The sequence below is a fragment of the Arvicanthis niloticus genome, chromosome 2 (assembly GCF_011762505.2).
Source record: "Arvicanthis niloticus isolate mArvNil1 chromosome 2, mArvNil1.pat.X, whole genome shotgun sequence".
Lineage (NCBI taxonomy): Eukaryota > Metazoa > Chordata > Mammalia > Rodentia > Muridae > Arvicanthis > Arvicanthis niloticus.
Genome location: NC_047659.1, coordinates 86,011,501 through 86,026,788, shown reverse-complemented (window position 1 = coordinate 86,026,788; position 15,288 = coordinate 86,011,501). Strand labels below are relative to the sequence as shown.

At 34.7% G+C, this 15,288-nt stretch overlaps 1 protein-coding gene across 1 annotated transcript in view; it reads left to right on the top strand.

Annotated features, from left to right (window-relative positions):
* Dph6 (diphthamine biosynthesis 6) overlaps positions 1-15,288 on the top strand; it is a 114,121-nt gene that overhangs the window by 69,198 nt on the left and 29,635 nt on the right. The window contains exons 4-5 of the mRNA XM_034495326.2: positions 13,122-13,195; positions 14,644-14,762. Of these exons, the coding sequence (XP_034351217.1) occupies positions 13,122-13,195; positions 14,644-14,762 (193 nt within the window). The remainder of the gene's footprint in view (positions 1-13,121; positions 13,196-14,643; positions 14,763-15,288) is intronic.

Sequence of the window (15,288 nt, the reverse complement as noted above, 5' to 3'; positions counted from 1 at the left end):
AACTATTCTTTTTCAGATCTAGTTAGTTCCTTGCAGTGGAAACTGATATATCAGTTTATAAAATAGCTGTCTTTTATAGTTACAGTAATCTTAATTAGGAATCTGAGAATGCTTTGAAAATTGTAATATTCTCTGAAAGTTTATGGGTTTTTCAGAATATGGAATTAGAGTAGGGCCTTTTCAACCCTCTTAGGAAAACAGGCTGGACTTGTATAACATAAATTGTTTTAGCTGATAATACTGCAAAAAATTCATTTTTCATTGTTACATATTATGCTGTAATTATTGTCTATTCAAGATATGAAAGAAAACTGATGGAATTATGTGTGACTCATTTGAGGTACTAGGCAGAACTTTACAGATTCAGGACCTTGAATTCATATGTATTTTTCTTCAACAAACTACAAAGTACCAGTCTTCATTGTGCCTAGTGTAAGATGCATTGGTCTGAAGTTCTTTTTCAGGGAATTCACACTGTGAAGATCCTTTTAAGAATCCCTCATTCTAAATCTGCTCTGTACTTTTAGCATCTTTATATTGAATTGTTTACATACCTGTGCTATATGTATGTTTATATGGCTACGGATAAAAAGTCTTTCTCGACATTACAGATTTTCTTAAAAATGGAAAAGGTAATTTAGATGTTGAGCATAACATTCTTTTCAGACATTGCTTCATTGGTAGACAGCTCAGTTTAGGTCTAGCCTTATCAGTAACCTTTGCACAGAATGTGATACTGTCTGAATGTCTTACTTTGTTCAGCCTTCCCTGGCTCTGATGAAGCCTAAGGCTGCTGTTTCTTTGAGTTACTGATAATTTTTTATCTGATTAACTGACACATTTAGTTGAAATCAGACACAGGCCTTAGGCTGGGCATGGATTTAATTTAAAAAGTATCAAAGGTTTACTCTGTGTGCTATTTAATCATCATGTTTATCAGGCAAAGAGAAATTACCGGAAGGACCATAGGGAGAGGGTTATCTTAAGGAGCAGTAGCTTGGGAAATTGATAATGGCTACAAGGTAATTTACTGCTAACTTTTACATTCATTAATATAACATTTCCCGCTAATAATTACAGTGTATGTAATATACTAATTAAATTGAAAGCATTATCACTAATTTTCTTTTTGCTGAACCCTAAGATAGCTGGATAAGAAGTGAGAATGTGAAATTGAAGAAAGCCTATGTAGTCACACCAATTTAAACAGTTGGATAGCTGGACAGATAAAATATTTGTAGACATAGAAAATGAAGCACTACACATCTTTAGGAGAATTCATGTTGGGCTGTGGCAAGGAAATGAGATTTCTAAATGAATGAAATCACTATGTACTGTAGGAATATAAAATATTATACTGGTCTGACCTGTAACAGTCATGCGTCTACCAGGAGTTGATGCGTCACTGCCTTTGGTGAGGATAATGACACCACTCTAATGGGTGACTGTGCCTCCCTGATGGAGTACACAGAGGCTTGGAGCCTTCGCCGTACCCATAGTTTTTATATGGCTCTTAACAGTGCAACATAATTCATTTTCTACTTGAAAGCCTCATGCTACATAACAAAGCATAGTATCCAAATTAATATTTAAGAGAAAAACCAATCTCCCTCAAAGATTTCATAGCAAAACAGTAACAAATAATCTAAAAATGGGTGTATTTCAAGTTTTATATAATTCAAACAATAAATGTTATACTTTGATGTATGGTTATATATAATTGTACATTTTAATCTAGCAGTAAGCCTCCAGGGTTTCCCCTACTTTCATTAATGATATGCATAGGGTATAATACAATTTAAAATAATATAATCATTTTTTTCTGTGTGAAAAATAAAACCCATAATTGAGAAGTCTTATCTACATGGATATAATAAGTATTAGGCTGCTTGCTAAATGCCTTTTACCACAAATCACAAAATGCAATTCTCTTATTTTATTTATTGAAAGTCTCATGCAATACTCAAAATTCTTAGGACTGAGTTTAATATTTTCTGTGGAGAGAAAAATATTCAATATTAGAATATTATAAAGTGACAGAACCGTAAGCCCCTTATTTTGAGTGCACTGAAGTCTGGAGAAGTTACACATAATGGCTAGTCATTATCAAAAATGTTTATGTAGCAAGGATTTTCTTTCTACCAAGGGACCTGGATCAGTCAAAACAGTTTATTGCATTTATAAATTGTATAATGTTTCATAATTTAAATTTACCTGTATATTTTTAAACATTTAATTAAAAATTAGTAGGCTTTAATTTATGCACATATTTTGTTTTGTTGTACTTAGTTTGTAGCCACTTGCAGAAATATTTGCTTACTTTTACTACTATTCATTATTAGAGATATATTCATTTATTTTAATCCAACTACTTGAGACTAGGGGACATGACTTACATTGCTTTTTAACATTCTTCCCATCTTAATTTTCTTGTGTCTGTCTACTTGCACTTGTGGGTGAGTGCATGTGTGTACTTAAGTATATACATGCATGTGGAAGTCTGAGGACAACCTGGGATGTTATTCATCAGAGGCCTTCCAATTTTGTTTGAAAAGGTGTCTTATCAACCAGGAACATCAAGAAGTAGGCCAGGCTTCCTGCCTAGAGAGCTCCAGGAATCTGTCTTGGCCTCCCATCTCATTATTAGGAATTACAACCGTAGACTACCACCACACCAGGATTTTTACATTGGTTCTAGGGATTTAAGCTGAGGTCTTCACACTTTCAGGGCAAGCAATTTACTGAGTGAGCCATGCCCCAGCCTCCTGTTAAAATTGTTATTGATATATTATTGATATGTACAGTTACTTTTTATCTGCCATTTTTAATCTCAGTTGTTGGCTTTCTTATTCTTTTCATCCAGGAATTTCTATGCTAATTTTTGGTTCTTCAAAAAAAAAATCCACGTATAAAAAGTAATAATGGTGACATTTTGATGTAACTAGCACATACAGAGTCCTTCAACACAGCACCGAAATTCCATTTCTGTAGTAATTGCAGCAGAATGTCTGGGGTTTTCTATAATTGACAACACAATATTAAAGCTTCCTCCCCCAAAATACTGCACAATTCAACTTATATGTTCACAGTATCATTGAAGTCTCTTTATGTGGCATAGGCTGATTGGCTGGTTGTTTTAGTCAATGCTTGTTCTTGGAAGAAGTTGGGAAACTTCATCAAGAATTTGGGAAAAATAATTTTGACAGTTCACAGGAACTTAACATACACAGCTTCTGTGGTAGTTTGAATGAAAATGTCCTCATATATTGGTCCCCAGTTGGTTAAACTGTTTGGGAAAGATTAGGAAGTATGTCCCTGTGGGAGAATGTGTATCAGCGGGGGTAGGCTTTGAGGTTTCAAAAGTCCAAGCTATTTCAGTCATCCTTACTCTCTTTTTCTGCCTCCTGCTCGTGGATAAAGATGAAAGCCCTCATTAACTGTTCCAACATAATATCTGCCTGCCTCCTACTAAGAACCCAAGCATGATGGTCACAGACTACAAACCTTTGGAGCTGTAAGCTTCAGTAAACTCTTTCTTTTATAAGTTGCTTTGGTCATGATATTTGTCACAGCAATAGAAAAGTAACAAATACAGCTTTCCAAATATATTTGACCCCTGGACATATTTCTGTATCTTCTCTATAGCTGATATATGATGTTGAAATAAGCACAAAACCCTACTTTAGCAAGTCTCTTGATTTCCATACTTTATTAAATTCTTAATCCATACTGGTCTTCATTTCATACAGGATCACAAGGTTTATCACATTAATGACTCTTAGAATATGATGTCTAAAGGAATAAGTTTATCATGTTAGAAGATTCCATCATAATCTGAAGTCAACCCTTGTTGAGAAGTGTTCCAGTGTGCATTTCATATCCATTTTAAATTTCTTTCAAGAAGATAAGCTAGGTTTGATGGCATTTATGACTTTATTCTTAAAGTGTTTTAAAGAATCTTTTGCATTTATAATGTGAAAGCTTATGATTTTATACATAATCCCATGTGCCTCCTCACTAAATTCTCCTTGCTATGTTATTACCACTACCCCTTCATGTCACCTAAAGTCTAACTCCTCTCCCTTGAAAGACTCCCTCCCATGGTTCTTACCACTTTCCTGACTTCTAAAGATAGTTCAATTTAAGCCTACATATCTAAGATTTGATGCTATCATCCACATATAAGAGAGAACATGTAGTCTTTTTCTGGATTATCACATTCAGAATGATTATTTTCAGTTCCATCAATTTTCCTACAAATTTCGTTTTAACAACTGATTAGCATTCCATTGGGTACCGCATTTTTATTGTCTATTCATACATAATAGATCCTGATTATGGTTCCCCTTTCTCTACTTCCAGTTTTTCCTCACCTATATTTTTAAAATGTTTCTCAACCACTGAATTTCTTCTTTTTAGGACTCTTTCTTTGGTTCCATGTCATATTATCTAAGTTACTTTGATACTGTAGTGATGACACACTATTACCAAAGCAACACAACTTCTCCAACAAGATGACATCGCCAACTGGGAACCTAATTTCCTTGGTGTTCTGATATATTTTTTTCAATTTTTGTTTGTGTGGTTGTTTGGTTGTTTGGTTGGTTGGTTTAACTTTGGTTTTTTTTGTTGTTGTTGTTGTTTTAGCTCTTTTTTTTTTATTCTAGACATTAACCCTCTGGATAATGACTGTGTAAACTTGTTTTCTCATTCTCTCGAATGATGATGTCTTTGGCTCTTCACAAACTTGCTTAATTTTAAGAGGCCCTATTTAACAGTTATTGATCAAATGACTACACTACATTGGATCCCATTTAAAAACTCTCATGTGCCTGTAAGTTCAACCATATTGCCCACTATTTCTCCTCCATCAGACTCAGGGCATCTGGTATTATATTAAGACTCCTGATCCATTGGAAGGTGAGTTTCCTGCAAGGTGAGCAATAGGATTCAGTTTCATGACTTTTTCCCCTTTTTAAAGTTGAAAGTAGATTTCTTTTCATACAGATTATAATTCTTGTTTCCCCTTCCTCAAATCCTCCCATATCCTTCCTACTTCCGTACTCACACAAATCCACATTCTTTCTCTCTCTCTTATTAAAGTACAGATGTCTATAATAATAATAATAATAATAATAATAATAATAATAACACTAAATAAAATAAGATAAAATAAAAATCAAACCAGAATAGGACAAAACAAACAAATGATCCAGAGAAAAAGCAGAAGAAACATTCCAGGGCTGGAACACATATATTCATATACACACACATACACATACACATACACACAAAATAAAAATAAAAAAGAAATCTTAAATCATAATATTTAAGCAAAATATCTGTAAGGTTAAAAAAAATGCCCAGACGAATTACTGTGAGACAAAACTTCCACAAATACTACCTAGTTTATTTTCCATTGGCCATCTACCTCTGGGCTTGAGGCCGGCCTTTGAGTGTGATTTGTAGAATCAATGGGACTGCTGGAAAAACCTAAAATTCCATGTGAATAGTTATCATTTGGAGATAGCTTCTGGGTTAAGGATGGGAGCTTGTTGCTGCTTACACTCTCTGCTATGGGACCCCATCCAGCTTAGACCTGTGCCAGCCTGTGCATGATTCTACATATGGTTTTCCAGCACTATTTCTTGAAGATGCTGTCTTTTCTTCACTGTGTATTTCATGCCTCTGTGTCAAAAAACAAAAACCTGCTGGCTGTAGGAGCATGAGCTCCTGGGTCTTCAATTATATTCCACTGATCAATGAATCTGGTTTTATGCCAAGACCAGGCTGCTTTCTTACCATGATTCTCTCCTATAACTCCAAATCAGGAATAGTAATAGCTCTAGCCATGTTTTATTGTTTAGAGTTGTACAGGCTATGCTGAGTCTTTTGCATTTCCATATAAATTTTAAGAGGTGTGTGTGTGTGTGTGTGTGTGTGTGTGTGTGTGTGTGTGTGTGTGTAAAATGTTGCATTAGAGTTTTGATGGGAATTATATAGAAAGGGAGTGGATCCAAAAAGGAGGGAAGTTGGAGAGAATCTAGAAGGAGTAGAAAGAGGGAGAAATGTAATCTCTTTATGTAAGAAAAATATCCACTTTTAATAAAAGGAAAAATATGAAGAAGATAAAACTAAAGCTTACATGTTGCAGTGTTTATAAACTCACCTTGAATTTATCACACTATTTGCAAGTACTGTGTTTCTCAGTAAGAGCATCCAGTCATTCCAGCATTACTTCAGGGAAGCTTCATCATCTTCAATGAAATGTTCAAAATGTCTCACCTCAGTCAGAATAACTTTCATCCAGGAAATTAAAACTGTTGGTGAGACTACACACAAAAAGGACTCCTTATACACTGATGGTAAAGATGGAAATTACTACAGCCACCATGGAAGTTAAATAGGCGGTTCCTCAAAACATTTACAATAAACTACCTTAACCTGTAAACATAAATGCCTTGACATTAAAGAGGAAAAATGCCTATACAGCTCTACCCTTCTTTTCAGTCAGATAATGAAAAGAGAGTTTGGGTTATGTTGATGTCCCACTATCACAAAGAAGATGGGGAAGCAAAAGTAAAATAATGCATTGTTGGTTTTTAGATGGAAGTAACTGAAAAATCATTTTTATATTCTGCAATTTCTTATTTAATTTTCAGCTATAACATTTTCCCTTATTTAATTGTGAAATCTCACAAAAGATGATAATACTGGAAATTAGTGACCTAATATTTTGTCTTGAGATCAGTTTTAATGGGATAAGACAGATGGTGATCACTTTCTATATGTTGCTATTGATCATGCAATATAATAATAATTTTTAACTTAATAAAATTTTTAGTGAACTTTATTTGAGAATTCTAAGTGTCACGTTCAGAAGTATTTCATTTAAATGGTATTTTTCTATGGTTATCTTTATTTGTCTAGACTAAATAAAGAATTAGCAGTAAAAAAGTATGTGGTACTTACTCAACCATATTGATATCTAGTTATCCAGGCCACAGAACATCGTTGACATTCATAAGGGTTTCTTGCTTAATAATGCTATGCTGCAAGAATTCCAAATATTGCCACTTAGAGGCTAATGCAAGAGTATATCTTTAAGGAATGATTCATATTAAAAATGTTAGAGTGCCTCTCAGATGAAAAACACTTTAAATTCAGAAGATCATTTTTTTTTCAACAGTAAAGAACTCATTAACAGAATAATACTGGTAACAGGCATTTTTCAAAAAAATTATCTCTGATAAATGCAAGATGCATTTCTTCTCATCAGTAAAATAAGTAGGCCTCATTTTCATTTATAACAAAGACAGCTTGTTTCCAATCTTGGGGTTTCATGAGCCAAATATTCAACGTTGAGACAAGTGATTATTAATGACCAAAATCTTAACTTGGTTCTAGGTCTACCGTTAAACCTGCCGAGGAGGATCTCAGAATAAGATTATCACCACTTCTGTATGATCACCTGCCTTCATCACTATACTCTCTGCCTAGAGCTTTGTGTATAAATAAGGACACACAGTACTAGCTACGTATCACACAAGAACCCACTTCTGCTCTCAAATGTAAATCTTCCTGGTGCACTCTTTTTAAGACTATTTAACAATTCTTGAGGACTAGGTCATAAACTCGAAGGAATACATCCATGTTTATACTTCTCTCCATCCTACAATAGCATTTCAGAGTCTATCATTTGCTTAGTATAGAAGGAAAGCTTAGCAGCAGCTACCAATGAATTCTAACAATTGGACCTGTTCAGATTTGTTAGCAGATTAGTCATTCATACTTTTACAGTCCATGTTAAATAAAATCTCTCTCTCTCTCTCTCTCTCTCTCTCTCTCTCTCTCTCTCTCTCTCTCTCTCGCCCTCGCTCTGTGTGTGTGTGTGCGTATGTGTGTGTGTGTCTGTGTGTGTGTGAAGGAAGACAGAAAACCAGAAAATTCTGAATGTTTAGATTTGGAGTATAATTTTTTATCTTTAAAAATATAAGTTCCTGAGTTAGATAAGGTTGTACATGCCTATAGTCCCAGCACCTTGGAGCTGGGGGATCAGGAGGAGTTCAAGGACAGCCTGAGATGCATGACCCCTTGCTCAAGAAAGCAGAATTAGATAAATGAGTAGTTCATCATGTTACTCTCCATCACTATTGCCCTTCTGTGTACTCCACTCTGCTCTACATAAACATGTCACAGTCTATTAGAGTCACCTATATTTATCACCACAAAATTTTAATTTCCCAAGGATACCCACTGTGATGTTTTTAAATGTTTCTTCTTTTTAAATACATTATAAGACACACTAGAACTTTTTCAATTGGTATTTAGTGAACAATGAATAATTTTGCTTCCCAAGTTGCCAGGACATAAATGTGTATGTGCACGCGCGCATGTGTGTGTGTGTGTGTGTGTGTGTGTGTGTGTGTGTGTGTGAATTTTGAGTAATTTCCCTATTGATTAATAAAACAATAATATGATGTTAAGGAAGTATAAAATTTGAAATAAAAACAACAAAAACAAAATGCTTTTATTGGGAAATATAATTATGATCACCTTATGATATATCTGGGTTTTTTTCTGTGGCTATAGATTTTTTTAACATGTGTTTTTTCATTCGAGATACATTTCCTTCACCTAATTTTCTATCATAAATAGTTTCACATCTTTATATCCTTGGGAAATATGTTTTCCATGGTTTTGTCTTCATTGTTGACTTATTATATCTTGGGCTTTTTATCCCTAGATAAGAGCAGTCATGGATTAGAGACTGAGTCCAGTTACTGTTTGTTCCAGACCACAGTCACTGAGAGTTTTTCTCTCTTAAGCTCTGTTTTCTCTAGTTTAAAGTTACATTCAGAATGTATAAGGATCCAGTAGAACTTGTAATTATCCCTAGATGTTTCAGAACTCTGTTGTAAAACTTTCTTATAACTAGGCTATGGAATGGATTGTGCAGGATTCTAGAACACTGTGGAGAAATGACAATGAGCAATAGTGCTTAAGCCCAGGAAGCTGGATTATTCCAGTCCAGTTGAGTTAAGACTTTTGAGATATGTGGGGAGAAGAGAGGAAAAAAAGCTGTTCTTGACAGACAGAAATAGTCTCCGAGTGCCTTAAGTAGTAGCATTGATGACAACTGTAATGGTACAAGATGGAAACAGGACTTAGTATGCAATAAGTGCCCCAGATTATTGGAACTTTCACAATGACAGACAAAATAGGGATTATGATCCTCACTTTATGCATGAGAAAACAGAAATTCAGTAATTTATTCACAATTGGAGCTAGGTACACAAGTGAATTTCTGTTTTTTTTTTTAAATTTATTTTATATTTTATTCACACTTCAGATGCCATCCCCTTTCCCCATTTCCCCTCTCTAGAAAGCCCTATCCCATTCCCCCTCCTCCTTTTTGCTTTTATACATTTTTTTAAAATGTTAATCAAAGGCTTTATAAGTTTGTAATTGCTCAATCAGAAGTGTAACCCAATACCCAACCTTAATATATAAACTATCTTTGACTGGTGGAGACACGTGAACATCTGCCTCCATGCCCACCCCCTTTCTCTCTCTTTCTCTCTCTCTCATCACCTAGCTTCACCCTTCCTGTTAAAATAAAACTTTTCTCTCAAAATGCAATTAGAGCATAGTTATTCCTAATTGTACCAGTGAGGTACAAGATAGTCCTAATACCCAGTCCATCATTTTGTTGACTAACCAGAACCTCTGTCATCTGTCCTAACTAAGTGAATTTCTACTGAGCAGTAGTAATTATGAATGTTAAAAACAGCTAATGACATTTATATGTGATTAATACTTAAGAGTAGTCATTCTACTAGATATATACTGCAGCTGGTTGGTTGGGTATAAACTATAATATTAACAGGATATATAACAAATAGTTGCTTTAAGGTTTGAGTGAATATTAAATGAGAATTATGGTGCTTTCAAGGATATTATTGGGTAGTAGGTGTCAATCATTATTGTAGCAGTAGATAATTTGGGGAAATACCAGTGGGATTTTTTTTAATTGCAAAACATTTTAATACCTTTTATGATTAGCATACAAAGCAGTGATGTTCAGAACGCAGTTGTAGTGACTTTGTTTTCACTGATGCTCCTCTCATCACCCCTTCCCTACATCCTCTCCTCTTCTAGTCTCACAAGTCTTTCTTTTGATTTCTGTTACCCTCTTCTCTCCATCTCCATAAGGCCTTTTCTCTTCTTCATCCTTTTCTTTCTAGCCTTGCACCCATAAACACACATATACACATAAATGGTTTAGCTGGATCTCGAGGTAGAATTATTCCCAATCTTCTGAGAAGCCACCAAGTTGGTTTCCAGAGTGCTTATCTGGCCCAGAGCTCCTCTCACCTTCCCAAGGAGTCCTGTTGCCATCAGGGTCATCCAGATAACACCAGGGAAAATCAGATGCCTAAAGGACAGCATAAGGACACAATCAACAAGACTCAGGGCAATATGGCACCACTAGAGCTCAGCTATCCTCCTATTACAAACCCTGGATATCCTAATGAAACTGAAACAAGAGAAGAGGCTCTTAATTCCAATCTTATAAAGATAATTGAGAACATGAATAAATCCCTTAAGGAAATTTAAGAAAATATATTCAACCAAGTAAGTATAGGTGGCAAATAAATATAAAGAAATACAGGAAAACATAATCAAACAGGTCAAGGTTATGAATAAAGCTGTCCAAGACCTGAAAATGGAAATGGAACCAATAAAGAAAACTAAGGCAATCAATCATATAGATGGAAAACCTAGGAAAAAAGAACAGGAACAACAGACATAAGCCTTACCAACAAAATACAAGAGACAGTAGAGACAATCTCAAGTATATTGAAGAATCAATGTATCAGTTCAAGAAAATACAAAATCTAATATGTTTATGACACAAAACATCCAGGAAGTTTGGAACACTATGAAAAGACCAAACCTAAGAATAATAGAAATAGAAGATTACTAGCTGAAAGACCCAGAAAACATCTTCAACATAATTATAGAAGAAAATTTTTCTGGCCGTAAAGAAAGAGATGTACAAAAAGCTTATAGAACACCAATCAGATTAGATCAGAAAAGAAAATCGTCCTGCCACATAATAATCAAAAACTAAATATATAGAGCAAAGAGAGAATTTTTAAAGCATCAAGGAAAAGGGGCCAAATAACACATAAAGACAAACCTATCAGAATTGCACCCAGTTTCTCATCTGAGACTCAAAAACCTAGAAAGGACTGGGCAAAGTTCTTGTGGACCCTAAGAGACTGCAAATGTCAGCCCAGACTACTATACCTGTACCAGGTAATATTTAGAAAACGGCCGGTCCTGCTTGTTCCCAGGCAGCCACCATGTTCCCACTGCTCTTCATCTCTGACCTGGTCTCTGGCTAGCTAGAAGTGCAGGCCCTGGCACCCACGAGACGAGACGCCAGCATGGTGGCTGGCTCTGGTAATCAACTATTCTGTCCACAATGCTCGGCTGAACCACAGACAGTATCCGCCATCCTTGCGGTACCTGGTAGAATGAAAATTCTTAAAGCTTAAAGATTATCCAATAGATTTATGTATTTGGAAATGCTCAAATAACAAGATGCCTACACAATTAGAATTGTTACCCAAAACTAACCTTTTAATAAGTTGCCAGGACTGCTCTCGAACCATCCGCAGTTCTCCATGGCTGCTAGCCTCCTCCACTCGTCTCCTCGCTTTCCTCTCCTTCTCTCCTCCCCACTCCTCACTCCATCTACCTTTCATACAGCCCAATCACCGAGTCTTATTGTAAATGTAGCAAGAAAATATCCCACTACAATATTCAGCAAACCTTCCAATCACCACAGGAGAAACCAATATATTCCATAACAAAATCAAATTCAAACAGTACCTTTCCACTTACTCAGCCTTACAGAGGATATGATACTAGAAGGAAAATACCAACCCAATAAGGTTAAATACACTCAAGAAAACACTAGAAATAAATAATTCCACATCATTAAAACCAACAGCAGAGATATGCGTGCACACCATACATACACACAACTGCAACCATCTGTGAAACACTATTACTTCTTTTGTCAAGTTGCAATGCTTAGTAAAACAAATGTGGTACCAATGAAGACTTCTATCTTCACTGATTTCTTCTGTCATTCTTATGCTAAGATGGACTTTCTCTTACACGTATCAGAGAATTTTTACTCAGAATATTATTAGTAATTACCCCTAGTCACTCCCTTCATATCTGTATTATAGATGGCATTTTTCTGGTTCATATTTATGCTGTGTATTATACTGCCCTTGATTAACTATATTGTACTTCTTTATAGTATCTCATTTTCAACCTATGCTTTTAAATTCCTATATTGTCTTTATATTTGATTCCTATTTGCTCTTTAGATCCACCCTAGCTTCAGGCTATATACAGACATGATCATATGTGAATTTACATTCTCCTTCAGTTCATTCATGAGTATGTTGGACAAAGACCTTGAGCTATGGTGATCATACTAGTGTTTTTACTTCAGACTATATTGAGGAGAATCTATTCCTTCTTTCTTTGTTAGAATTCTGTATATGATACTAGGCAGTGCCTTAACCTTTTCTGCATATTAGATAACTCTGTTCTGCTCTTCTGTTTTCAAAACTGTATTACTATTTTATTAGTTCTTTTTTACCATATATAATATTATGATATTATATTATTTAAAATTATTATAATAGTTCTTTACCACTATTGTGCACATTTTAGAAATTATTCATTCTGGGAAAATATTGTCCTTGGTAAAATTTTCTTATGAATCTCTGTTGAATTTCAGTGTCATTAAATATATGAATGTAAAAACATTTTGGAACTGCTTCTCAGTCTTTTCTTTTTCAATGAAAGTAGGTCTGTCATTAAAATTTAAGTAAAGGAATAATTACTTTTGTTGCCACTGGATTGATGATTAAACAGTATGAACAGATAGTTTTTCTAAATGTGTATTTTCACGCAATAGCTTTTATTCAAAGGTAGCTTCTTAAATAATATGCAGTTCATGTGTAATTTTAGGAGTATGATACAAACCAGATGTATATGTTTTAATTTATATGTTCTCTTATTTTCAGGAAAAAGAAGAAATAGAAGGGGTATCAGTAGGTGCTATACTTTCTGACTATCAACGTGTGCGAGTAGAAAATGTGTAAGAGAACACCAATTTGTCTAAATAACTAATTTAAAAATTGGGATAGATTAGAAACTAATTTAATAAAAAATTAACACTAAGCCTAGTGTCAGAGTATGTGCTTAGAATGTACAGGGCTAGAATTGTAATCCCAAACTCCTCCAAAAATAAAAAGCACCATTAATGAATAAAAAATCAGTAATTGTACCTAAAACATAAGTAAATATATATGTTATACATGCTCTCCAGTGCTACACATATGCTTACCCAATTAACAAAAATCCGTATTTGTTTTCTATTTTTTATTTTTCTTTGAGAAATCCATATGTGTATACAATTAAGTATTGCCATAACCCTGCTATTTTCTCCTACCTCCTCTCAGAACCCTGCAAGTCTTCCTCTTGACGCCATGCCCTCCTCCTGCCCCTCCTTTTCTGTTCTTGGTAGCACACTGAGTCTGAAAAGTGCTGTCTATATGCACGTGATCATGCTCGTCCATTGGAACATGTGCAGCTTTTCAGCAACCATGCCCCATAGATAAACCAAGTATTTCTTATAAATTTTGATTAAATTCAATATATAAATATATAATACATTCAGTTTTTGGCCTAAGGGCTAAGTAATACTACTCTATCAGCAAGTCAGCTGTTCTAACACCTTGTCAAACTATCTCAAAACAGTTAAGAATCTTTCCCTTCCTTTCCCTGGACTTTTAGAGAATGGAGATTCTGATAAACTTGTAAAGTATGAGATTACCACATCTGTCCAAGTAACTATACCTTTCTCTAGTTTCCAACCTATGGACGTATTAAAAATGAGAATAATTATTAATTGGCAGTTATATGCTGTTTGGCATTGATTTCTAAATTTAAAGACTTACTAAAGTTGATATTTTTAGTTACCTGGAAATTTATTTTTTTTATGTTTGCACATAGTACTTAAAAATTAAATATGCAAGACATTTTTATGATTTTTCCTTTTTAGCCATTTGTGTTTATGTATGTGTGTGTGAATGTGTGGATATGCACATTCCATGATGCACATGTGGAGTTCAGTGAACAACTTATGGGAGTTATTTCTGTCCTTCCACCATGAGATTTCCAGAATTGAATTTAGACAGCAAGCCAAGTGCCTTTACTATGTGAGGTATCTCTCTGGCACCACAAGGCATTTTAAAAGAGAGAGAGGGAGAAGGAGAGAAAGGGAGGATGGGAAAAGAAGAAGGAAGGGAGAAAGGGAGGAAAGAAAAGAAGAAAAAAAGAGAAGAAAGAAGAAGAAAGGAAGGAAGGAGGGAGGGAAAAAGGAAGGAAGGAAAAAAGGAAAGAAGGAAAGAAAGAAAGAGGGAACATTTTAAATGCTTAAAATCCTTGACAGAAATATATTTAAAATCATGTTGCTGGGGACCCTAATATGCTAATATGAAACAAAAACATATCATTTGATATTTTTTTCTTTTTACTTTGCAGATGTAAACGACTAAGTCTCCAGCCTTTAGCTTACCTTTGGCAGAGAAACCAGGAAGATTTGCTCCGAGAGATGATAGCATCTAATATCAAGGCCATTATCATCAAAGTAGCAGCTTTGGGTATGTAAGCAAATTTTCAGAACAGTTGTTTACTACCTGAGAGATATGCACTAAAGAAGAGCCAGTGATTTAGACATAAACATGTGGAGTCACAAATGAAGTAAGTACTGTGTGTGTGCGTGTGTGTATGTGTGTGTGTGTGTGTGTGTGTGTGTGTGAGAGAGAGAGAGAGAGAGAGAGAGAGAGAGAGAGAGAGAGAGAGAGAGAGAGAGAATATTTTGAAATAACTGTTTACATGTTTGCTGAAGAGAAAAATAGTGAGCATCTCATATGAAGTATATGCTTAATGATTAAAACTGATAATATGGTTTTCTAAATTCCTGTCTAATTTGGAGTTAAGGTTAATGTAAACAGAAAATACAGGAATTGTTGGGGTGATTCTTTTGGTGTTTGGTTTTTGTGTTTCTTTCTTTCTTTTTTTGGAAACCTCTTAAATTACATGTTTTCCACCAAATATTTACCTTGTATTTTAACATTGTTAATAATACTAAAACAGAGTGCTTTTCTTGGTATTATTTTTAAAAGA